Source organism: Oncorhynchus gorbuscha, linkage group LG03, assembly GCF_021184085.1.
Source record: "Oncorhynchus gorbuscha isolate QuinsamMale2020 ecotype Even-year linkage group LG03, OgorEven_v1.0, whole genome shotgun sequence".
In the NCBI taxonomy this organism is placed as follows: Eukaryota; Metazoa; Chordata; class Actinopteri; order Salmoniformes; family Salmonidae; genus Oncorhynchus; species Oncorhynchus gorbuscha.
In genome coordinates, this window is record NC_060175.1 from 82,910,939 (window position 1) to 82,935,982 (window position 25,044).

Genomic DNA, 25,044 nt, shown 5'->3' on the forward strand with positions numbered 1-25,044 from the left:
TTCTGGTGTGTGTCTTTCCTTTTCTTCTTGGTCCTTCTTATTGATGGAGGTGAATACGATTGTTCTTTTTTGGGAATAACCTTTTTGTGAGACTCTTGTTACTCTAACAATCTAACCTTTTTGTTCACTGCTTTGTCTGTAAGGCAAGACGCCTACCTAAGTAGGCTCCACTGCTTGACCTTTCATAGTCAACTTCTTTTATTGCGCCAATTGTTAGCTACCTCTTCTCATGATGATTTAACCGTGATCACTCTGAACGCTAATTTTCCACTATCTTTTTTGCTGGGAAATATACATAGACTGACTGCTCACCAAGTGTCAAACTGACTAAGGTATCCAGTTAAAGTCATTTCCAAGGTAGCCCTCTCATGTGGAATTGGGACTAATGCATTTCATTCTCCTCCTTTTAAATGTAAGGTTACATAATAGAGGCCAGGCCTGTTCTTTGTGCATTGACCTGAGAAACTTGCAATCACATTTCATTATTCTGGTCCGATGTGTATAATGTGGGATTACTTCCCATCTCTTCCTTTAGTTCTAGTGGTTGAGAATGGTAGATAGTATTATTAAGTTGTTAACAAGAGTTTACATAAGGCTTCCTGTTCTCCTAGTGCCTCCAGGCAGCAGCATGCAGTGTCTACCAGAGGCAGGGCTCTACATTGTGACCATTGTACTTGCATATGTGCCTAAATATTTTCCTCTGCGACCTGGAATTTTAATTTAGGGGCACCAGTGCGCCTAGAAAAATTAAGGATTTTAGCTTTAATATTTCAAATATTTGCCATTGTGCTCCTAAATCTTGTCTTGCATGTCTTTGCATGCGCCGACATTTTTTAACTTAGGCGCACAGGTGCTCCTTGTAGAAAAGGTCAGCGTAAAGCTCAAATCAGACATGCTGACGCAGAGTGGCCCATAACTAGTCTCTGCACTGCATCGAACCTCTCACCTGGATAGAGACCAGGCTTTTTCATAAACTATAAAGTGCTCTAGGTAGGGAAATTCCATTGCTTTTTAGAGTTTTAGCCTTTTTCTTTACAACTGTGCAAAAGCACTGTTGACATTTACATCAAAACCCTACAATTATTCCTGTGTGAAATGACATCTCTCCTTGAAAATGATCAATGATCACTGAAGTGTCAGTCATGTGGAACAGCCATCTGTTCCAAACTAAAGGGGCCTCATGTAAAGAATAGAGCCCGTCTCTCATGACGGAGCACATTTGTCCTGCAAGTGGAGACTGAAGTGTTTGGGGGACACTGTGATAGTGGCTGACAGCTCTGACAGCAGTGTTTGTTGGCCGACTGTCTCTGCCCTGGGTCCACAGAACTAGAATGGGGGATTCTATTTCTCATGTTGGGTCGGCCTGTCTGGTGTGTGACATTTATCTTTCTGCTCTATGGCCTGTTGATACTGCTGCTTCGCTGTTGAATGAGTGTGAGGGAGATGGGTTTGGGACAGGTGTGTGTGTGTTTCCGGTCTTATGCGGATTCATGGTGAATTATACCTTATCAGAGTACCTGAGCATCATCTATAGTTGGATGATGGATGAGATGGGGGAGGTGTGTTCTGTGTGTGTTAGAGGCATGCTTCTTGGGGAATAATCAATAACAAGTCCTCTTGGGTTCAGGTCGATTGAGATATTTCTGTCGTATATTTAGAAAGGAGAAAGAAGGAAACAGAGTTCTCTGAAGTAGGGAAATAATAGCTAGATCATATGCAGCCCCAGTTCTTTTCCTCTAACCAAATGTGTGTTCTTTCCTGTTGAAGTCTGATTCTGATTCATAAGACAGAAATGTTTAAATTAAATGAATTAGACTACCCTGCAGTCCCTCTAAAAATGAAGTTGTAACATGATACTCAGATGCGTAGCCATTATTGATCAATTAATAACATTTCTACGTATTGGTTAGCCCATTCTCTTTTCACAGCCCCCGGTCTCAGACAAGTCTGGTCAGCAAGATTATACATTATTTAAGGGTTCATTTACAGTTACTGTACTGCAGTGTGGGATTCAATGCATGTGGGTAACTATTGTCCCTTTGGTGAGAGGTGTGGCAGCCATCTTGTCTTTCCCTCTGACACACTGCTCTGTTCCTCTCCTCAGATTGAGAAGATCATGACACTGATTGGCGCAGGCATCGATTTCTCCAGAGACCAGCAGTACGCTACCCCAGGTACGGTAAGATGACAGTCCCCAAAGCATTTTATGTAACTTAACATGCAGTATTATCATAGCATATGCAATGTATCCACTTACTCTGCTTCGTGAACATGGTACAGGTTACATTTCCCCTGTCACTTTCATTTAAGAACATCCCAACCTAATGTCAACTTTTATTTCCCTGGTCTACTATTGAAACTCTCTCTTTCTGGTCAAGACTCCCATGATCCATCTTTCCAAAGTCCAGCTTTGTATCATCTTTCCTATAGTCAGTTCTGTGTGTTGTTGGGTATAAAGAGAATCAATACATTTGATAGTTTCTTTCCTCTAGGTCTTTCTCTTCCTTTACCATCTAGTGTAATCCATTCCATCCCAGTTAGAATGGTGTGCTCTGTGATTCCAACTATGTGTCCCTGGTGCTGTAAGGTAAAACCTTTTCATTACACGCCTGGCTGTTTTGGCCGAGATAATTCAACAAGTACATTTTTTCCAGAATGTTCCATTTCACTGCTTTCTGTTTTCTCCAAAGCCATGGCCATTAGTCTTAATAAAGTATGTAATTCAGTTGTCATTGTTGTTCACGCCTTGGCATCCTATTTGTGCTTGTGTGTGTCTTTTAGGCATTTAGGGGACCCACCACCACCACTTCGTGTGTATGTTGTTTGGGCTTTGTAATGGTCCCTGGAGACCAGTCATTTGAGCCATGTGAATAGCTTAAAGCCGGGGAACTGAAAGATACTGTAAATACATGAATCATGATACCCACACTGGCGGCATGGAGGGAAGGGGCATACCTAGTCTGAATGCATTCAACCAAAATGTGTCTTCCACATTTAAACACCAACCCCTCGGAATCAGAGAGCATGTAGGAAGTGATGAATGGGTTGATGTTAGTGATGACTGAGTCGGACACACAAATGTACCATCCGGGTGGCTGCTGGCTCTTTGAATAGCACACGAGGGACCTGTTAGAATTGTGGGTGACCAGAGATTACATTAGTACCAGTGAAGGACGTGGCCATATTTTGAATGTAGATTAATAGTTGAGTTTATTCAGCCATTGTTAGAAATTACTTTCAACAATTCCCAGTGTGTTCTATGTAACCTAAGTAGAAGGTTTACTGTAAGGACATGAATCCATTGGCTCACACTGTGGCTGTCCTTGGTTTAAGGCTGTTGTTTTCTGACCCAGATTGGTGCACCACTTCTGCCAAAATGTCTTCACTGGGGGTCCGACACTGTACCCCCCACTCCCTGGTTTTGCCCTCGTTTCCTTTGTGGCTGCAGGACAATATGGCTAAACTTGGAAGGAACCAAGTGTATTTCTGTAAATTAGATTTACTATAGACCCATTTTAACAGATATCTGTGCAGTCACAGAATTATGTGCACTAAATATACCACCTATGTTAACCTAAAGTACAGTCTGCTACTCTCCTGTAAAGCTGTCCTTTAGCTCCGATGGATAGTCACTCAGGGACCAGGGGACTGTGGGAGTGAACCAGAAGCATGGCCTCCATTCCTGTCAGCCTCCTCCTCCATCCTCCTCCTCTGCTCCTCTCCACAACATGCTGCTTCTTTACAGTCACAGAAGGAAGATGAACCAGCCTTGAACGTTAAGCCCACGGCGATGTTCCAATGAAGAAAGAGAAAAAAGGAAAACCGTTGGCCATCTCGTTATTGCATTCTGGCAGTTTTTCGCTTGTTTGTTGTGGTCTGCATTTGGAGTGAGCTGTTAATATATTAAGAGGCATGTATTTCAGGGAATGAGCTCATTTGACCTTGCAAACATGCATTAAGGCAAGAATAAGGCAAGCCCACTGCAGTAAAGCTGTTGCCCAGGACGGCCTCTGCTGCGCACCGGGGGCTGTTTGGGTTGTTAACCTTCCTCTGTGAGCCTAAATCAACTAAAGCATATTTTCCACCAGCCACACCCCTTAGCACCATTTCAATGAGTTGACTGTCATGGGATCATGGGACCTGCTGCTAGGAAAGGCTTCTTTGAGGAAGGCTGTCTTTCTGTTGCACACCATGTGAAAAGACTCTGTTCTGTCTTCTGATCGAGTTCAGTGTATTCCTTCTCCACAGTGGTGGTGGTAGATAGCGGCGGAGCTATGAAGTTCCCCATTGCTGGTCCCTATAGAACCTGTCCCAAGTCCCTGTCCTATTCTTCTCTGCTGGCAGATGGAGAGATATAGAAAGAAAAAAGAAAGGGATGGTGATCAAAAGATCAGGGACTAACAGAGGACAAGTGAAAGCAGTGAGGGACAGGGTTCCCTGTAGCTGAAAGGTATGGCAGCAGCTCACACTCACAGACAATGAACAGCAGCCCTGTGGTGTCTCGGAGAAAGAGAGAAGGAGAGAGGGGAGGGAAAGGGAAGGGGAGGGAGTAATGGATGAAGAGCAAGCGAGTTGGAAGTCGGGAGTCAGAGTGAGCGAGAAAGAGAGCGAGAGAGCGAGGAATCTCAGGCAGCAGTACTGTGAACAGTCCAGACAATGGAAGGACACCACCTCGAGCATCTCTAGGATTGTGTGCGGACCGTCCGTTTGCCTGAACACCTTGAGTGGAGTATATGAGTTAAAGCCGAAGGGAGCCTGCCGTTAGACTCGAGCAGTGACAAACAGACCGTGTGCCTAAAGAACTGCGGTCTCAAAGCTTTCATGCCGGCAGCATAGGAGTTTAACCTGGAGACTTGCAGCAGGTCTTAAAAGCCGCATGAAGTAGTGGACTCTGGATACTTGCTAGATTTTTTCCTAATCTGAAGTGTAGTGGCTGTGGACAGGACTGAAGTGTGTGTGTGCTGTGAGGACTAACGTGTGTGTGTGTGTACAGTATGTTCTGTGTATTATGACAGGATCAGAACTGGGTCAGGGGTTGTAGTAGCGTTTCTATAGGTTAACAACGTATTGATTGTAATATAGATTGTTTCGCATTAGATATCTCTGTATTGATGACTTAAATCTACTGTATCTATTACATCATTTCGGCACAGAAATAACTGATTCTCAAAATTGGCCTGAAAGCAGTGAGTGCCCTAATTTTTAAATATTGAAATGATTTGCAGTTAATTTGAAGGATACTAGACCAACCAAGTGGTGATGGCAGATGGCTGCACAGGGGGACAGATTATTTTTGCTGGAATGTTTTAATATCCAGCTTTGAGTTAAATGAGTGATGTTGATCCCAAGTCATGCGAGCGTGTGACCATTTACCGCCTAAATCGTTAGGATTAACTCAAAGGTGCATGTTTTGAGTTAGCTTTGATCAGAATGAGTTACTTAATGTATTAGATTAAATTATTTACAGGTCCAGAGTGAATGCCCCATCTCAGCACTTACCCACCCCCCTCCAGTGTCTTCTGTTTCAGGAGTCACATGTAGACATTCAGTTAATTCTAAGCACAGCTAGTAACCTTGATTGATTCATCATAGCCATCTAAAGCTAATTACTGTCACTCTGTTTTCAATTATCACCGCGGTCTGTCGTTCCTCTCTGCCACGCTGGGTTTCCTGATTCACACATGTAGTCCAGGTGGGAGACTCCTGCCTGGTGTGTGATCTGCTGACCGTGTGAAGTGGCGAGAAACTGGGATGGGCCACGGATGAACTGTCTTAATCGTTCGTCTCCTGCTGCTCCGTGCGAGTTCTAAAGAACTTTTCACTGGAAGAGAAACCCCCCAACTGCTGTGATACGCTTCTCTCTCGTTTCAAAGATCCTCTCCCTCATTAACAACTGGAGCAAGTCAGCAGAGGAGGAATCAGCAAGCTTGCAACTTTAGACAGAATATCCTATTTCCTGTTTCAAGGGAACCCATCTTGTGTAAATAGAATGTAGTATATGGACCATTTTTGTCTAAGCAGGAAAATGTTAGATGTGTGGCTGTTCTCGAACCTGTTGAATGTATTTCTGTTTTTGAGTGCTTTTGAGCTGGTAACCAGAGCAGAGTGGAAACAGCATTCTAGGTGTTAACTAGGAGAGGGGACCAGAAGCCCCTCGCCCCCTGAGACCCAGTGGTCTTTAACTCGATCCCAAGTGAAAGTGGTTTGGCCTCCGCTGTTGTGCGGGAGCCACCGCCTGCCCACTGTGGTGCCACGGTCACGCTGTCTCCCCTGCCCACTGTGGTGCCACCGTCACGCTGTCTCCCCTGCCCTCGTGGTGCTGGTGCGCTCGGTTCTGCTGGCCCAGGATGATGTGGCAGTGCCATGTGTCGTCGTCGGAGTGCCGCTGCTACCGGCTCAAAGGCTTCTCCCTGCTCAAGCGATTCCCTCTGTCTGCAGGTGGGGCGGCTGGGCGGCTGCTGGATCAGCCCGTGGGAGACTGGCTGGAACACGTGGGGCTGCCGCAGTATGAGAGCAAGCTGCTGCTCAACGGCTTCGACGACCTGCACTACATGGTGAGTCAATCTCACACACACACACACCCCCCTCCTTCCTCTCTCGCTGTCTCTCTCTCTCTCGCTCTCTCCTTATCCTCTTAAATTGTACCTACCTCTCACTCCTTTGTGAGTTAATCTGGGGCTGTCTCAACCCCGTCTTCCTATCTCACTGCCTCTTTCTCTCATCTTCTGGAACTCTGTCTATTCTTTTGTTCTGCCTGCCTACCTCCTTTCAAAGTCAGTCAGACCTCAGAGAGTCAGTCTCCTCTTCTTCCTTCAGTTGGTATTAATCAACTATCGATGCAGCCATCCAATAGCCTTAGCAGATCCCATTAGCTTTCCCTGTAAATTCCAATTTCCTGAAACCCCCCCTGAGATCCCTGCCTCCCCCTTTCATTCAATCACATGTTCCTGATTCTCCTCTGTGCAATAAGACCCAGGTCCTCAAGGGGTCCTGTCCTTCCTTGTGTGATGTCTTTGTCATAGATCTCATTCACGCCAGGAACTTTTTGAAGAATTGCCGTTTCACACAGGTGCCTATGTTGCGTAATTGATTGCATCATTGTGTTTCATGATTTAAGCTTCATCTTGAAAATAATTGAAAAGGGTGTTTATGTATGTAATGTCACCAAATATTCCATGCAATTGTCCTCATTGGATAATTGAATACAGTTAATCAAATTCCCTGCTCAGATTACATGTGTGGTACAGTGTTGAGGCATGCATCATCTCATTGGAAAGGTCACCTTTTAGCATTGCCCTTCTGACAGGACTGGAGCAGTTGGTTGGTTTGATGCTTGGATGTTGATTTATTGGGTCCCCTCCTCTCAGTGGCTGTCTGATTAGATGATGTTCTCGTGGTTGGTGACATTGGCATCGAATCCCCTTCGTGTGATGTTCCTGTTTACTAAATTACTCTGTAAACTAAATTAACGTAAGCATTTAAAGATGAAAATATCAGTGAACCCCCTAGGCTCCCTCTCTCTCTCTCACACACACTATTTCTAACACACACACACTGACAGTCAGTCACAACTGCTGTGAATAAATGAATTAAATATTTCCAAGGACAGTGCCGTGATTAATAAAGAGCCGCAGCCAAGAGCACACCACAGCAGTGCAGATGGAGCAGTTAGGGTTTCAAAGGTATATTACTGGAAACTTTACCAGTAAACGACCAGCAGGTGTATTACTGGAAACATTACCAGTAAACTACCAGCGGGTGTATTACTGGAAACATTACCAGTAAACTACCAGCGGGTGTATTACTGGAAACATTACCAGTAAACTACCAGAGGGTGTATTACTGGAAACTTTACCAGTAAATGACCAGCAGGTGTATTACTGGAAACATTACCAGTAAACTACCAGCGGGTGTATTACTGGAAACATTACCAGTAAACTACCAGCGGGTGTATTACTGGAAACATTACCAGTAAACTACCAGCGGGTGTATTACTGGAAACATTACCAGTAAACTACCAGAGGGTGTATTACTGGAAACTTTACCAGTAAACTACCAGAGGGTGTATTACTGGAAACTTTACCAGTAAATGACCAGAGGGTATATTACTGGACACTTTACCAGTAAACTACATTACATTACATTTACATTTAAGTCATTTTACTGGAAACTTTACCAGTAAACTACCAGTGGGTGTATTACTGGAAACTTTACCAGTAAACTACCAGAGGGTGTATTACTGGACACTTTACCAGTAAACTACCAGAGGGTATATTACTGGAAACTTTACCAGTAAACTACCAGCGGGTGTATTACTGGAAACATTACCATTAAACTACCAGAGGGTATATTACTGGAAACTTTACCAGTAAACTACCAGAGGGTATATTACTGGAAACTTTACCAGTAAACTACCAGAGGGTATATTACTGGAAACTTTACCAGTAAACTACCAGAGGGTATATTACTGGAAACTTTACCAGTAAACTACCAGAGGGTGTATTACTGGACACTTTACCAGTAAACTACCAGTGGGTGTATTACTGGAAACTTTACCAGTAAACTACCAGTGGGTGTATTACTGGAAACTTTACCAGTAAACTACCAGCGGGTGTATTACTGGAAACTTTACCAGTAAACTACCAGAGGGTAGATTACTGGAAACTTTACCAGTAAACTACCAGAGGGTATATTACTGGACACTTTACCAGTAAACTACCAGAGGGTATATTTACTGGAAACTTTACCAGTAAACTACCAGCAGGTGTATTACTAGAAACTTTACCATTAAACTACCAGCGGGTGTATTACTGGAAACTTTACCAGTAAACTACCAGGATCTTGATATCTTTCAAGGATTTTATGTAATCTTTCACAAGACATCAAGTGGCCCTTTTGGGTACTTGAGATTATCACAGGTGTCTGTAATTATCTCTAGCCCACTGTGTGGCCTTATCACAAGTAAAATATTTGAAATAATTAAATAACATGATTTTAAGGATAACATATATTGACAAAGCGGTAAGACGTTATCCTAAATATAAACCATCAACTCAGTGAATACCATTATTTTTTATACACACTTTTATTTTTTTCACTATGTCAATATGTATTTGTTGTCAATGTTTTGGCATCCAACTGGGGGTAGTTTCGAAATAACTCAATAGTTGGAAGAGTTGCAGAGTTAATAGAAAATAATGGCATTGTTAAGATTTTTTCATTAATTAGGCTATATTCAAATGAACCATATGGTTTATCTACTAGAAATTCATGGACAATATGGACACATATAAACAATGAATACTATATATGAATATAGTTATTCAAGTATACATTACCAAAGTTATGATAGATTGCCATAGATTTTCTGTTAATTACCAAAGTTACAGAACATTTCTGTAACTTTGGTAAATTATCGGTAGCTTTGCAACCTGAGTCAGGGTTGAGCGAGGGGGACAAGGAAAGGCTTAACACTCAAGAGGTATCTAGGCTCTGTGCCAAACGGAAAGCTGCACAGTACACACAAAACCTATTCAGCCTGTTCACAAGTCCAACACAACCTGTGTTATCACGCAGCTAACAGCAGTTATGTGTTTGATGCCATTATTACTGTTGGGAGCCCCACTGTGCCCAACTCTCACCTTACAGCTGCTCAGCCAACACTTCCATAGTCTCACATTCTTTCACTCACAATCAGTTGACTGCCTGAGTACCAGCTGCTGCCTCACCATAATTGAACTCTGTCAATAACTGGTGGGTTGGTGTTATTGTGGTGTTGCCAGGCTGACAAGGGTTATCCAGCCCCTGGTGTGCTGTGTTGTTGTTTTCCAGCCATGATGGTTTTTAGCAGCTTCAGTAATGATTGATGGAGGAGAGGATGGAGGTGCCTGCTGGCCAAGCAGAACAGTAGGCCGTTGGGCCGGGAGCTGTAAATGAAAGAGCCATGTTGTGTCAGAATGAAGATGTCCCTCCTCACCTAGGCTTAACTCTCTATCCTACACACACCTTCCCTGAAACATTCACCTCTCAAGTGAGTTAGTGTCTCTGTTCTTCTGTCTGTCTGTGTGTGTGTGTGTGTGGGCTTCTGAGAGAATATTTAGAGGCTACTTCCCCCCCCCTTAAAATATCTACAGTGACAGTCACAGGTGATGAATGTGCAAATGATGCATCATTTGAACACTCCGAGCGTTGGTAAAGGGATGCAGTAGCAGCACTTTCTGTTTCCCCCGGTCTTTCCTCTCTTCTCCTTACAGTGAAGGTCAATGGGAAATGTTGATTGTTTGCTATGGTTACAGTCAATTCCGTTAGCGGGCGGTCATCAATTGTAGCCTACCGAGTGGGAACAGACTGCCTTCCCTTGTTCTCTCTCCTTTTATTCCCTGGTTGTTTGTATCCTCCCCCAGTGGTTTAGATGTACCCTTGTACAACAGACACTAACTAGACTTTGTGTTTAATTAATTATTATCCAGCTCTGCGGTGTACTTTGGATAAAAGTCAGCCTTGGCTTCAACACAACCTTGGAGACAGCAGCCTGACCAGGAGCAGCTTGGCCTGGGTTTATGGTCCTGACCTGCCCCTGGCCTTGTCTATACTGCCACTTTGGTTTAATGGCTGAATGGACCAGCTGTGTCAGAGTGGATACGCTACATGAAAATGCACCTGCTATGATTATCTTTAATGAACTACTACATCATGAGAGCATACTCTGCATATGCCAGTGAATTGCAGAACCTTCTCCAGTGGGATTTTAAAGGGCTGAGTTGTTTACATTTTCTCTCACCTCCTGATTGGTTTATTTCTCTGGGTTTCTGCATGACTCTGATCTTCCTCTCCCTTCATTCTCTCCATCCTCCTTCCCTCAATCCTCTCCAAAGGATGGCACGGCCAATTTCCTACCTTTTTTATTAGTCTCAGATACCACCTGCTTTGCCCAATCCTGTAGGAGGGATTTGGATAAAAGCAGTATCTTTTTTTGTAGCATTTCTTCTTGTCAGACATTTCAGTAAATTGTGACCTTTTAAGAGTTCTCAATTTGTGCCTGGAAATAACTTTCCTCATGTTACACCCTCCCCCCCCCTGGACTGGTCAAGCATTTCCAGCTTGAGACACATAGAAGCAAATGTAATATTTTGGTCCAAGGATGTGGCAGCACTGGGCCTACAACAAGTGCCATGGATGCTAAGCACCAGTGACTCTACATCCCTCCCTATGCACTATGAATATCTGATGTGCACAAATCATCAGGGAGGCATGGAGAGAGTGTGTGTACGCCCAAGCTCTTCTTAGTGTCTCTGTATCGGTTCAACCTTGTGTGTATATATATCTGCTCGTGCCAACAGTACTGGGCCTATATCTGTTGCCAAATTTGGAAGGAAGATGATGGTCCTTGCCAAAAGTAATTAAAACTGTACTTACCAGACAGATGCACCCCTTTATACTAATCTCCTGGTCCATTACCAGTAGGTTTTAAAAGATGCATAAGCTCCTCATATACCCTTCTCATTAATAAACCTTCACAGCACTGAGTCACTCTGCCACACGTCTGACAATGGGGTACAAAAACAGACTCCACACACATGTTTTGTGTGTGTGTGTGATTTATGACCTCTATTCCAGCTATCTGACATTTCACAGCTTTTAGCCTCAGCTGCTCAAAGAGTCTGCTGTCAGAAAATAATTAAAATACATTTTAATCAGTCCTCCCCCCATCTTCAATTCCTATTGACTGCACAAAAATGCATGTGAAATTAAATGATGGCTATCTGAGAACAACCCATCTGAAGATTTGACCCCTGGTTTTGGGGGAGTCAGTGTTGTGTCTTAATGTATGTTGTACAGAGCGGCCTTGAAATTTCCTAATTAAACTCGATTTATTCCAGCAGTCTGAGTACTGTGATGTCTCCTTGGCCCTCAAGCTGCTCCCAGCACCAGATCAATACGATAACTGTGATTGTGTGGTCGGATATGAGTGAAGGAAAGCCCTTTAAAAAAATTACGAGATGCGTTTCTATATCAGATCATGACTCCGTATTCCTGCTTCCTCAAACAGGAAGAACCCATGACTCGCTTCTGTTGAGAAATGATCATCAGAATCAGATTATGCTTTGCTAGCGCTGATTGGAATATCTTCCGAGACTCTGCCAATAACATCAACAAGCTAACCACCTCCGTCACTGGCATCATAAGGAAATGCATTTGCGACGTTGTCCCTACAGTGAATGTTCGCTGCTTTCCCAATCAAAAACTCTGGATTAAAACAGATTGGCGCTAAACTAAAGGACAGGGCTACCACACATGGGGCTGTCGCAGACCACCCTGAGGCTACGGCTGGGGTCCGGAACAAGTACAAGAAGTCCCACTATGACCTCCGCAGAGTCATCAAATGAGCAAAAGGGCAATATAGGAATAAATTGGAATCCTATTACACAGGCTCTGATGCCCAACACATGTGACAGGGTCAATTGTCCATTAAGGATTACAAAGGAACACCCAGCCATGATCTACCAAACGAACTCAACACATTTGATGCACGCTTCGACAATTAGAGCTCAATACCGTGCGTGAGGGCCACTACCGATCCAGGTGATCTCGCTCTCTTAGGCCGACTTGAGTAAGGTCTTTCATCAGGTCAACACTCGCAAGGCCGCGGGGCTGGATGGTATTCCAGGGCACATTCTCAGAGCATGCGCAGATCAGCTGGCAGGTATATTCAGTCATTTTCAACCTTTCCTTGTCCCCGTCTGTAATCCCCACAGTTGACCACCATCATCCCTGTTCCTAAGAACTCGAAGGCTTTCATGCCACAATGACTACTAATTGGAGCACACACATCTGTAATCATGAAGTGATATGAGAGGCTGGTTATGGCACACACTAACTCCACCATCATACCAGACACCCGAGACCCACTCCAATTTGCATACCGCCCCAACAGATTCATATATGACGCAATCTCAATTGCTCTTCACACTGCCTTCACCCACCTAGATGAGATACTGTACCTATGTGAAAATGCTGTTCATTGACTACAGCTCAGTGTTCAACACCATTGTCCCCTCCAAGCTCATCACCAAGCTCAAGACCCTGGGACTGAACACCTCCCTCTACAACTGGATCTTGGACTTCCTGACGAGCTGACCCTACGTAGTTAGGGTAGGCAACATCACTTCCGCCATGCTGACCCTCAACACGGGCGCCCCACAGGCGTGTGTGCTAAGTCCCCTCCTGTACTCCCTGTTGACCCACGACTGCATGGCTACGCACAACTCCAACACTATAATCAAGTTGTCATCAGCAATGATGGTGGTAGGCCTGATCATCGGCAATGTTGAGACAGCCTACAGGGAGGAGGTCCATGACCTGGCAGTGTGGTGCCAGGACAACAACCTCTCCCTCAACATCAGTAAGACCACAGATCTGATCGTGGAGAAGGCAAGACAGCACCTCTTCCCCCTCAGGAGGTTGAAAAAGTTTGGCACAAGCCCTCAAATTTTCCAAAAGTTTTACAGCTGTGCCATTGAGAGCATATTGACTGGCTGCATCACTGCTTGGTATGGCAACCGCACCGCCCTCAATCGCATGGAGCGACAAAGGGTGGTGCGGACAGCCCAGTACATCACTGGGGCCAAGCTCCCTACCGTCCAGGACCTCAATATCAGGCAGTGTGAAAGGAAGCCCCAGACAATTGTTAAAGCCACCCAAGCCATAGACTGTTCTCTCTGCTGCCACACGGAAAGCGGTACCGGTGCCTGAAGTCTGACACCCAACAGGCTCCTGAACAGCTTCTATCCCCAAGCCATAAGACTGCTAAATAGCTAACAGAATGTCTACACAGACTGAGTTGACCCTTGTATTTATTTTGATCTTTGCACGGCCTCTAGGCACACTCACAGGACTCTGCACACTGACACTCCCACACACACATAACACACATACACATTTATACTGACTCTAGGCACACACACTCACGTACAATCTTCATTTATCTGCTGCTACTCTGTTTATCTTCTATCCTGTTGCGTACCTTACCCCGATACCTATCTACCTCTATCACTCCAGGATCCCTGCACGTTGTAAATATGGAACTGGAACTGACCCTGTATACAGCTTCTTACTTTCTCCTGTTCCTTTTAGTTTTCATTTCTCTTGTGTTTCTACCTTGGTATTTTTTTAGCGCTACATTGATATTGATTACTGCATTGTTGAGTTTGGAGGTGGCAAGAAAGGCATTTCACTGTACTTGTGGACATGGCATTAAAATGTGAAACTTGAATCTATATTGACCCAGAGAGAGAACGAGTGGAAGAAGCAAGCAAGCATCCATCTGTACTCTGCATGCTGTCAACTGGACTGGTAATGCCTGTCGCAAGAAACGGACACCTCTTCCTTGTACATAAATGACTACTCTAACTTCAAAAGCATCCTACTAGTGGCAGGCGGTACTGTGATAGAAACGAGACTGAGTTAGCATTCTCTTATCTTCGTTGAGGCTCCCGCTCTGTTGGCGAGACTTCACAGCAGTAGAGTGTGTGTTCATCAAGGCAGCCAGGGAGTTTCCTTGAAGTCTCTGAGATCAGCAGAGAGGTCGCAGGCAGGCGCACTGTACCGGTAATGATTGCCCAGGGAAGACTCCTGCTCGGCTTGTAATCAAACATCACAATGATGCCAATGAGCAATATCAGAGGATAAGGAGCAGCCTGTCCTTCCTTTGTTAATACGCCAGACTGTGTGATCCTCACAGTCCAGTCTCTCTCTTCTGTTTGGTTTGGCACAAAGTAGTCACGTAATGAACACACCACAGCCTCTAATGGGAATAATATTTCCGTGATATTTCCATGACCTATTCTTCGGAGGCGGGTTATAGTGAGAATAAATGACAGAGAGAGGACAGACTAACTGCCTAATTGATATTTACATTGTTGTGTGCGTTGAGCTATCTAAAAAGGATTAGCATTAAGTTGGAAGGGAATTTCTTGATTGAGGTCCATTTGTCAACACATTTTCATAATCTACACACACAACCCCTCGAGCCCACCATTCACTCTTTTCTTTGGTTGGCAGAACATAGCCTGGCTGATGGATCATACCCACCTAACTGCCTCAGTCCCCCAGGCTCATAGCACAAGACTGTCTGAAGCAGTCGTATTCCAGACTGAGCATGTCCCCTTCAGTCTGTGGTGCTGTAGTCAGCTCTATGTAATGTATTCGCACTATATTCTGCAACGCCTGCTCTGGAAGAGGTCTGATTCTCCCAGAGTTCCCAGGCGGCGGAGTCTGATTAAGACTGTTTATCACAAGTTCTCTTGCAGTTTGTGGCCTTGGTGGGTTGACCGATGAACACTTGTACAGCAGGGATAGGTTGGGGTGAATGTTGCATTTTGTCTCATATCAGGCAGTTGGAGAATCCTCCACTCAATTGCTTTTCATCAGAAATGAGATAATCCATTTCAAGTTTATTTTGTCATTGAGGCAAGGGCCCTTCTCTAGTCTCTGTGGTAACTGGTGTAGATGTGGGGTTCTCAGAAGGCGTTTAGTATGAGTGTCAGGATCAGAGAGATGCAGTCAGCCAGAGATGAGGGATCTATGTGTGTCTGTGATGGTCCTGGAAATCACTCTGTCGACATGGACGGCAGCCTCTGACGCCATTAGTGAAGGACACTAACACTGCAAACACACAAAATCTTCCAAACATAGTCTGCGATAGAAAACAACCTTATGAATGTATTATGAATGCTATTACACTGTTGAATAAGTCCCCTTTACGTCTTGGTTCCTCATGATGGCCTGATTTGAAAATAAACTGATTTGTATAATTTACCATTGCCTTGCACCATGTTACCTCGTACCTCTCACTGACTCCCCAGCCCAGCAGTAGAAATGTATCAGTATGTGTTCCATAGTGGTCTTTTGTTATACCTGTTGCGTAACGTAATTGAATCCTGGTGCTGACGGATAGATGGGGCTGATGTGAATGGTAGCTACTCCTCCTTTAGTATTTCATACACAGAAAGAGCCATTGATCGGCTATAGTCTCGTCTGCACCAGCAGCAGTGGTACCGTCTGTGCTCCAAACTCTAAACACGCCAAGAAAATGTGGGCAGCTGTACTCTGGCTTCATTCCCCTCATCATGGTATTGTTCATCTCTAAATCATCAGCTGGAGAGATGACTGAAGTGATCAGGTAAGGTGTGAGTGTAGAAGTCCCCAGAGCTGTCATTCCACTATGAGTTATTAGAGGAATAAAGGAGTCACAATGAGCCGTTGTCTAAACGTTTTACTGTATTTCCTCTTCTCATCCCTCTCTCTCTTTCTCTGTATCTCTCTTTCTCTGTATCTCTCTCTCTTTCTCTCCCTCTTTCTCTGTATCTCTCTCTGTATCTTTCTCTGTATCTCTCTCTCTTTCTCTGTATCTCTCTCTCTGTATCTTTCTCTGTATCTCTCTCTCTCTGTATCTTTCTCTGTATCTCTCTCTCTGTATCTTTCTCTGTATCTCTCTCTCTGTATCTTTCTCTGTGTCTCTCTCTCTCTCTATCTCTCTCTCTGTATCTTTCTCTGTATCTCTCTCTCTGTATCTTTCTCTGTATCTCTCTCTCTGTATCTTTCTCTGTATCTCTCTCTCTGTGTATCTTTCTCTGTATTTCTCTCTCTTTCTCTGGATCTCTCTGTATCTCTCTGTATCTCTCTCTCTCTGTATCTTTCTCTGTATATCTTTCTCTGTATATCTCTCTGTATCTCTCTCTCTCTGTATCTTTCTCTGTATTTCTCTCTCTGTATCTTTCTCTGTATTTCTCTCTCTCTCTGTATCTTTCTCTGTATTTCTCTCTCTCTCTGTATCTATCTCTCTCTGTATCTTTCTCTGTATCTCTCTCTCTCTGTATCTTTCTCTGTATCTCTCTCTCTCTGTATCTTTCTCTGTATCTCTCTCTGTATCTTTCTCTGTATCTCGCTCTCTCTTTATCTCGCGCTCTCTCTCTCTCTGTGTATCTCTCTCTGTATTGCTCTCTCGATGTACCTCGCTCTGTATCTCTGTATCTCAATTCAATTCAAGGGGCTTTACCTGCATGGGAAACATGTGTTTACATTGCCAAAACAAGTAGATAATATACAAAAGTGATATTAACAATAAACACAAGTTCCAAAAGAATAAAGACATTACGAATGTCATTATGTGTATATATACAGTGTCGTAACAATGTACAAATGGTTAAAGTACAAAAGGGAAAATAAATAAGCATAAATATGGGTTGTATTTGCAATGGTGTTTGTTCTTCACTGGTTGCCCTTTTCTTGTGACAACAGGTCACAAATATTGCTGCTGTGATGGCACACTGGTATTTCACCGAATAGATATGGGAGTTTATCAAAATCGGGATTGTTTTCAGATTTTTTGTGGCTCTGTGTAATCTGAGGGAAATATGTGTCTCTAATATGGTCATACATTGGGCAGGTGGTTAGGAAGTGCAGCTTAGTTTCCACCTCATTTTGTGGGCAGTGAGCACATAGCCTGTCTTCTCTTGAGAGCCATGCCTTTCTCAATAGCAAGGCTATGCTCACTGAGTCTGTACATAGTCAAAGCTTTCCTTAAGTTTGGGTCAGTCACAGTGGTCAGGTATTCTGCCACTGTCTACTCCCTGTTCAGGGCCAAATAGCATTCTAGTTTGCTCTGTTTTTTTGTTAATTCTTTCCAATGTGTCAAGTAATTATCTTTTTGTTTTCTCATGATTTGGTTGGGTTTAATTGTGTACTGGGGCTCTGGTACTGCTGTACTGGGGCTCTGGGGTCTGTTTGTGTTTGTGAACAGAGCCCCAGGACCAGCTTGCTTAGGGGACTCTTTTCCAGGTTCATCTCTCTGTAGGTGATGGCTTTGTTATGGAAGGTTTGGGAATCGCTTCCTTAAGTGGTTGTAGAATTTAACGCCTCTTTTCTGGATTTTGATCATTAGCAGGTATCGGCCTAATTCTGCTCTGCATGCATTGTTTGGTGTTCTACGTTGTACACAGAGGATATTTTTGCAGAATTCTGCATGCAGTTTCTCAATTTGATGTTTGTCCCATTTTGTGAGTTCTTGGTTGGTGAGCGGACCCCAGACATCACAACCATAAAGGGCAATGTGATCTATAACTGATTCAAGTATTTTTATCCAGATCCTAATTGATATGTCAAATTTTATGTTCTATTTGATGGCATAGAATGCCCTTCTTGGCTTGTCTCTCAGATCGTTCACAGCTTTGTGGAAGTTACCTGTGGCGCTGATGTTTAGGCCAAGGTATGTATAGTTTTTTGTGTGCTCTAGGGCAACAGTGTCTAGATGGAATTTGTATTTGTGGTCCTGGCGACTGGACCTTTTTTTGGAACACCATTATTTTGGTCTTACTGAGATTTACTGTCAGGGCCCAGGTCTGATAGAATCTGTGCAGAAGATCTAGGTGCTTCTGTAGGCCCTCCTTGGTTTGTGACAGAAGCACCAGATCATCAGCAAACGGTAGACATTTGACTTGAGATTCTGGTAGGGTGAGGCCGGGTTCTGCAGACTTTCCTAGTGCCCTCACTAATTCGTTGATATACAGTGTCTTGCGAAAGTATTCGGCCCCCTTGAACTTTGCTACCCTTTTCCACATTTCAGGCTTCAAACATAAAGATATAAAACTGTATTTTTTTGTGAAGAATCAACAACAAGTGGGACACAATCATGAAGTGGAACGACATTTATTGGATATTTCAAACTTTTTTTAACAAGTCAAAAACTGAAAAATTGGGCGTGTAAAATTATTCAGCCCCTTTACTTTCAGTGCAGCAAACTCTCTCCAGAAGTTCAGTGAGGATCTCTGAATGATCCAATGTTGACCTAAATGACTAATGATGATAAATACAATCCACCTGTGTGTAATCAAGTCTCCGTATAAATGCACCTGCACTGTGATAGTCTCAGAGGTCTGTTAAAAGCGCAGAGAGCATCATGAAGAACAAGGAACACACCAGGCAGGTCCGAGATACTGTTGTGAAGTTTGAAGCCGGATTTGGATACAAAAAGATTTCCCAAGCTTTAAACATCCCAAGGAGCACTGTGCAAGCGATAATATTGAAATGGAAGGAGTATCAGACCACTGCAAATCTACCAAGACCTGGCCGTCCCTCTAAACTTTCAGCTCATACAAGGCCCATGATCACTCTGGATGAACTGCAGAGATCTACAGCTGAGGTGGGAGACTCTGTCCATAGGACAACAATCAGTTATATATTGCACAAATCTGGCCTTAATGGAAGAGTGGCAAGAAGAAAGCCATTTCTTAAAGATATCCATAAAAAGTGTTGTTTAAAGTTTGCCACAAGCCACTTGGGAGACACACCAAACATGTGGAAGAAGGTGCTCTGGTCAGATGAAACCAAAATTGAACTTTTTGGCAACAATGCAAAATGTTATGTTTGGCGTAAAAGCAACACAGCTCATCACCCTGAACACATCATCCCCACTGTCAAACATGGTGGTGGCAGCATCATGGTTTGGGCCTGCTTTTCTTTAGCAGGGACAGGGAAGATGGTTAAAATTGATGGGAAGATTGATGGAGCCAAATACAGGACCATTCTGGAAGAAAACCTGATGGAGTCTGCAAAAGACCTGAGACTGGGACGGAGATTTGTCTTTCAACAAGACAATGATCCAGAACATAAAGCAAAATCTACAATGGAATGGTTCAAAAATAAACATATCCAGGTGTTAGAATGGCCAAGTCAAAGTCCAGACCTGAATCCAATCGAGAATCTGTGGAAAGAACTGAAAACTGCTGTTCACAAATGCTCTCCATCCAACCTCACTGAGCTCGAGCTGTTTTGCAAGGAGGAATTGGAAAAAATTTCAGTCTCTCGATGTGCAAAACTGATAGCGACATACCCCAAACGACTTACAGCTGTAATCGCAGCAAAAGGTGGCGCTACAAAGTATTAACTTAAGGGGGCTGAATAATTTTGCACGCCCAATTTTTCAGTTTTTGATTTGTTAAAAAAAGTTAGAATTATCCAATAAATGTCATTCCACTTCATGATTGTGTCCCACTTGTTGTTGATTCTTCACACAAAAAATACAGTTTTATATCTTTATGTTTGAAGCCTGAAATGTGGCAAAAGGTCGCAAAGTTCAAGGGGGCCGAATACTTTCGCAAGGCACTGTATATGTTGAAGAGGGTGGGGGTAAAGCTGCATCCCTGTCTCACTCCATGGCCCTGTGGGAAAAATGTTTTTTGCCTATTTTAACCACACACCACTTTCCATCAATTGTATAGCAGACCCTCAAGCCAAATTGAGTCAAAGGCTTTTTTGAAATCAACAAAGCATGAGAAGGCTTTGCCTTTGTTTTGGTTTGTTTGTTTGTCAATTAGGGTGTGCAGGGTGAATACGTGATCTGTCGTACAATAATTTGTTTAAAAGCCAATTTGCCATTTGCTCAGTACATTGTTTTCACTGAGGAAATGTACGAGTCTGCTGTTAATGATAATGCATAGGATTTTCCCACGGTTGCTGTTGATGCATGTCCCACAGTAGTTACTGGGGTCAAATTTGTCTCCACTTTTGTGGATTGAGGTGATCAGTCCTTGGTTCCAAAGAGCTAAGGATGATGTTAAAGAGTTTTAATATAGCCAATTGGAATTTGTTGTCTGTATATTTAATCATTTCATTGAGGATACCATCAACACCACAGGCCTTTTTGGGTTGGAGGGTTTTTATTTTGGCATTTTGCTCATTCAAGGTTATTGGAGAATCCAGTGGGTTCTGGTAGTCTTTAATAGTTGATTCTAAGATTTGTATTTGATCATGTGTATGTTTTTAATGTTTGTTCTTTGTTATAGAGCCAAAAATATTGGAGAAGTGGTTTACCCATACATCTCCATTTTGGATAGATAATTATTCGTATTGTTGTTTGTTTAGTGTTTTCCAATTTTCCCAGAAGTGGTTAGAGTCTATGGATTCTTCAATTACATTGAGCTGGTTTCTGATGTGCTGTTCCTTCTTTTTTCATATTGTATTTCTGTATTGTTTTAGTGATTCACCATAGTGAAGGCGTAGACTCATGTTTTCCGGGTCTCTATGTTTTTGGTTGGAGAAACCTGTCTAATTTCTTTCTTAGATTTTTGCATTCTTCATCATACCATTTGTCATTGTTGTTCATTTTCTTCGGTTTTCTATTTGAGATTTTTAGATTTGATAGGGAAGCTGAGAGGTCAAATATACTGTTACGATTTTATACTGTCAAGTTTACACCTTCACTATTACAGTGGAACATTTGTCCAGGAAGTTGTCTAAAAGGGATTGAATTTGTTGTTGCTTAATTGCTTTTTGGTAAGTTTCCAAACTACATTGCTTCGATCTATAGTATTTCTTAATATTACTCCGTTCCTTTGGCTTTGATGCCTCATGATTCAAGTTGACTGTGATTTTGCTGTGGTCTGATAGCCCACTGACACTCCTATCTCTCTCACTCTCTCTGTATCTCTCTCACTCTCTCTGTATCTCTCTCACTCTCTCTGTATCTCTCTCGCGCTCCCTGTATCTCTCTCGCGCTCCCTGTATCTCTCTCACTCTCTCTGTATCTCTCTCACTCTCTCTGTATCTCTCTCACTCTCTCTGTATCTCTCTCTGTATCTCCCTCGCTCTCTCTATCTCTCTCTGTATCTCTCTTGCTCTCTCTGTATCTCTCTCACTCTCTCTGTATCTCTCTCACTCTCTCTCTATCTCTCTCACTCTCTGTATCTCTCTCACTCTCTGTATCTCTCTCGCACTCTCTGTATCTCTCTCACTCTCTCTGTATCTCTCTATGTAGCTCTCTCTGTATCTCTCTTGCTCTCTCTGTATCTCTCTCACTCTCTCTGTATCTCTCTCACTCTCTCTGTATCTCTCTCACTCTCTCTGTATCTCTCTCGCGCTCCCTGTATCTCTCTCGCGCTCCCTGTATCTCTCTCACTCTCTCTGTATCTCTCTCACTCTCTCTGTATCTCTCTCACTCTCTCTGTATCTCTCTCTGTATCTCCCTCGCTCTCTCTGTATCTCTCTCTGTATCTCTCTTGCTCTCTCTGTATCTCTCTCACTCTCTCTGTATCTCTCTCACTCTCTCTCTATCTCTCTCACTCTCTCTGTATCTCTCTCACTCTCTGTATCTCTCTCGCACTCTCTGTATCTCTCTCACTCTCTCTGTATCTCTCTATGTAGCTCTCTCTGTATCTCTCTTGCTCTCTCTGTATCTCTCTCACTCTCTCTGTATCTCTCTCACTCTCTCTGTATCTCTCTCACTCTCTCTGTATCTCTCTCACTCTCTGTATCTCTCTCGCACTCTCTGTATCTCTCTCACTCTCTCTGTATTTCTCTATGTAGCTCTCTCTGTATCTCTCTTGCTCTCTCTGTATCTCTCTCACTCTCTCTCTATCTCTCTCACTCTCTCTGTATCTCTCTCACTCTCTCTGTATCTCTCTCACTCTCTCTGTATCTCTCGCTATCTCTGTATCTCTCTCGCTCTCTCTGTATCTCTCTCGCTCTCTCTGTATCTCTCTCACTCTCTCTGTATCTCTCTCACTCTCTCTGTATCTCTCTCACTCTCTCTGTATCTCTCTCACTCTCTGTATCTCTCTCGCACTCTCTGTATCTCTCTCACTCTCTCTGTATTTCTCTATGTAGCTCTCTCTGTATCTCTCTTGCTCTCTCTGTATCTCTCTCACTCTCTCTGTATCTCTCTTGCTCTCTCTGTATCTCTCTCGCTCTCTCTGTATCTCTCTTGCTCTCTCTGTATCTCTCTCGCTCTCTCTGTATCTCTCTCGCACTCTCTGTATCTCTCTCACTCTCTCTGTATCTCTCTCACTCTCTCTGTATCTCTCTCACTCTCTCTGTATCTCTCTCACTCTCTCTGTATCTCTCTCACTCTCTCTGTATCTCTCGCTATCTCTGTATCTATCTCGCACTCTCTATCTCTCTCGCTCTCTCTGTATCTCTCTCGCTCTCTCTGTATCTCTCTCGCTCTCTCTGTATCTCTCTATGTAGCTCTCTCTGTATCTCTCTTGCTCTCTCTGTATCTCTCTCACTCTCTCTGTATCTCTCTCACTCTCTCTGTATCTCTCTCACTCTCTCTGTATCTCTCTCACTCTCTCTGTATCTCTCTCACTCTCTCTGTATCTCTCTCGCACTCTCTGTATCTCTCTCACTCTCTCTGTATCTCTCTATGTAGCTCTCTCTGTATCTCTCTTGCTCTCTCTGTATCTCTCTATGTAGCTCTCTCTGTATCTCTCTCACTCTCTCTGTATCTCTCTTACTCTCTCTGTATCTCTCTCGCTCTCTCTGTATCTCTCTTGCTCTCTCTGTATCTCTCTCGCACTCTCTGTATCTCTCTCACACTCTCTGTATCTCTCTCGCACTCTCTGTATCTCTCTCGCACTCTCTGTATCTCTCTCACTCTCTCTGTATCTCTCTCACTCTCTCTGTATCTCTCTCACTCTCTCTGTATCTCTCGCTATCTCTGTATCTCTCTCGCACTCTCTATCTCTCTTGCTCTCTCTATATCTCTCTCGCTCTCTCTGTATCTCTCTCGCTCTCTCTGTATCTCTCTATGTAGCTCTCTCTGTATCTCTCTCGCTCTCTCTGTATCTCTCTATGTAGCACTCTCTGTATCTCTCTCACTCTCTCTGTATCTCTCGCTCTCTCTGTATCTCTCTCTGTATCTCTCTCGCTCTCTCTGTATCTCTCTCACTCTCTCTGTATCTCTCTCTGTATCTCTCTTGCTCTCTCTGTATCTCTCTCGCTCTCTCTGTATCTCTCTTGCTCTCTCTGTATCTCTCTCGCTCTCTCTGTATCTCTCGCTCTCTCTGTATCTCTCTCTGTATCTCTCTCGCTCTCTCTCTGTATCTCTCTCGCTCTCTCTGTATCTCTCTCGCTCTCTCTGTATCTCTCTCTGTATCTCTCTCTGTATCTCTCTCTCTCTCTGTATCTCTCTCTCTCTCTGTATCTCTCTCTGTATCTCTCTCGCTCTCTGTATCTCTCTCGCTCTCTCTGTATCTCTCTCGCTCTCTCTGTATCTCTCTCGCTCTCTCTGTATCTCTCTCGCTCTCTCTGTATCTCTCTCGCTCTCTCTGTATCTCTCTCGCTCTCTCTGTATCTCTCTCGCTCTCTCTGTATCTCTCTCGCGCTCTCTCACTCTCTCTCTGTGAATCTCTCTCTCTCTCTCTCTCTCTCTCTCTCTGAATACCTCTCTGTATCTACCCTCTTCCCATAAACACATACATAATCCTAACAGTGGAAAATACCTGAGTCATGATCTTCATCCCTGCACATGCTCAGGTTAATACAGTAGAGCCAAAAGAAAGTGCGCACACACACACAAAAAATCTCTGGGTATCTGCCTCCCTGCCATGGCTGAGCCACAGTCCCCATGACTCATTTGACCCCTGTATATATTACGCTGTGTAACACACACACTGATGCCCCCTCCCTCCCACTCCCTTTGCCCCTGCAGGAACGCAGCTTGTCAGCTCCTGACTCTCCATCCCACTGACAGGGCTCATGCACAACATTGTTGCAGGGTCCATAGAGCCTTACACACGTTTCTACTAAGTGTGTGCCAGCAGCAACTTCCAAGTCAGTCATTTGAGTAATGGCTAGTAATTCCTCTTTCATTTGACCACGTCAGGCCAATGGAAGGACCCATCGAGTGACCCTGATGAATGACAGTCGGTGGAGGGAGGCTAACCTTCGTGGTCAAAGTCATTTAGTGCTGCCCTGCGGTTGTCGACTCAGTAGGACCCCGCTCTTCCCACCTTGCTCCTCCCTGTCCTCCTCCTGAAGTTCCCTGATTGATCCAAGAGGATTAGCCACCCATTGTTCCTGCCGGCTGTCTCAGCCTTGGAGATGGTATTGTGTGGAACTATAGATATTTTTGTTTTTTACCTTTATCTAACTAGGCAAGTCGGTTAAGAACAAGTTCTTATTCACAATGACGCCTAGGAACAGTGGGTTAACTGCCTTATTCAGGGGCAGAACGACATTTTTTTTTTTTTTTACCTTGTCAGTTCGGGG

At 43.7% G+C, this 25,044-nt stretch overlaps 1 protein-coding gene across 12 annotated transcripts in view; it reads left to right on the forward strand.

Moving 5' to 3' along the window:
• LOC124032052 (ankyrin repeat and SAM domain-containing protein 1A-like) overlaps window positions 1-25,044 on the forward strand; it is a 113,239-nt gene that overhangs the window by 76,366 nt on the left and 11,829 nt on the right. For all 12 annotated transcript variants that reach the window (XM_046344071.1, XM_046344072.1, XM_046344068.1 and 9 more), the window contains 2 exons: window positions 2,105-2,174; window positions 6,439-6,554. In XM_046344071.1, coding sequence (XP_046200027.1) covers window positions 2,105-2,174; window positions 6,439-6,554 — 186 coding nt within the window. The remainder of the gene's footprint in view (window positions 1-2,104; window positions 2,175-6,438; window positions 6,555-25,044) is intronic.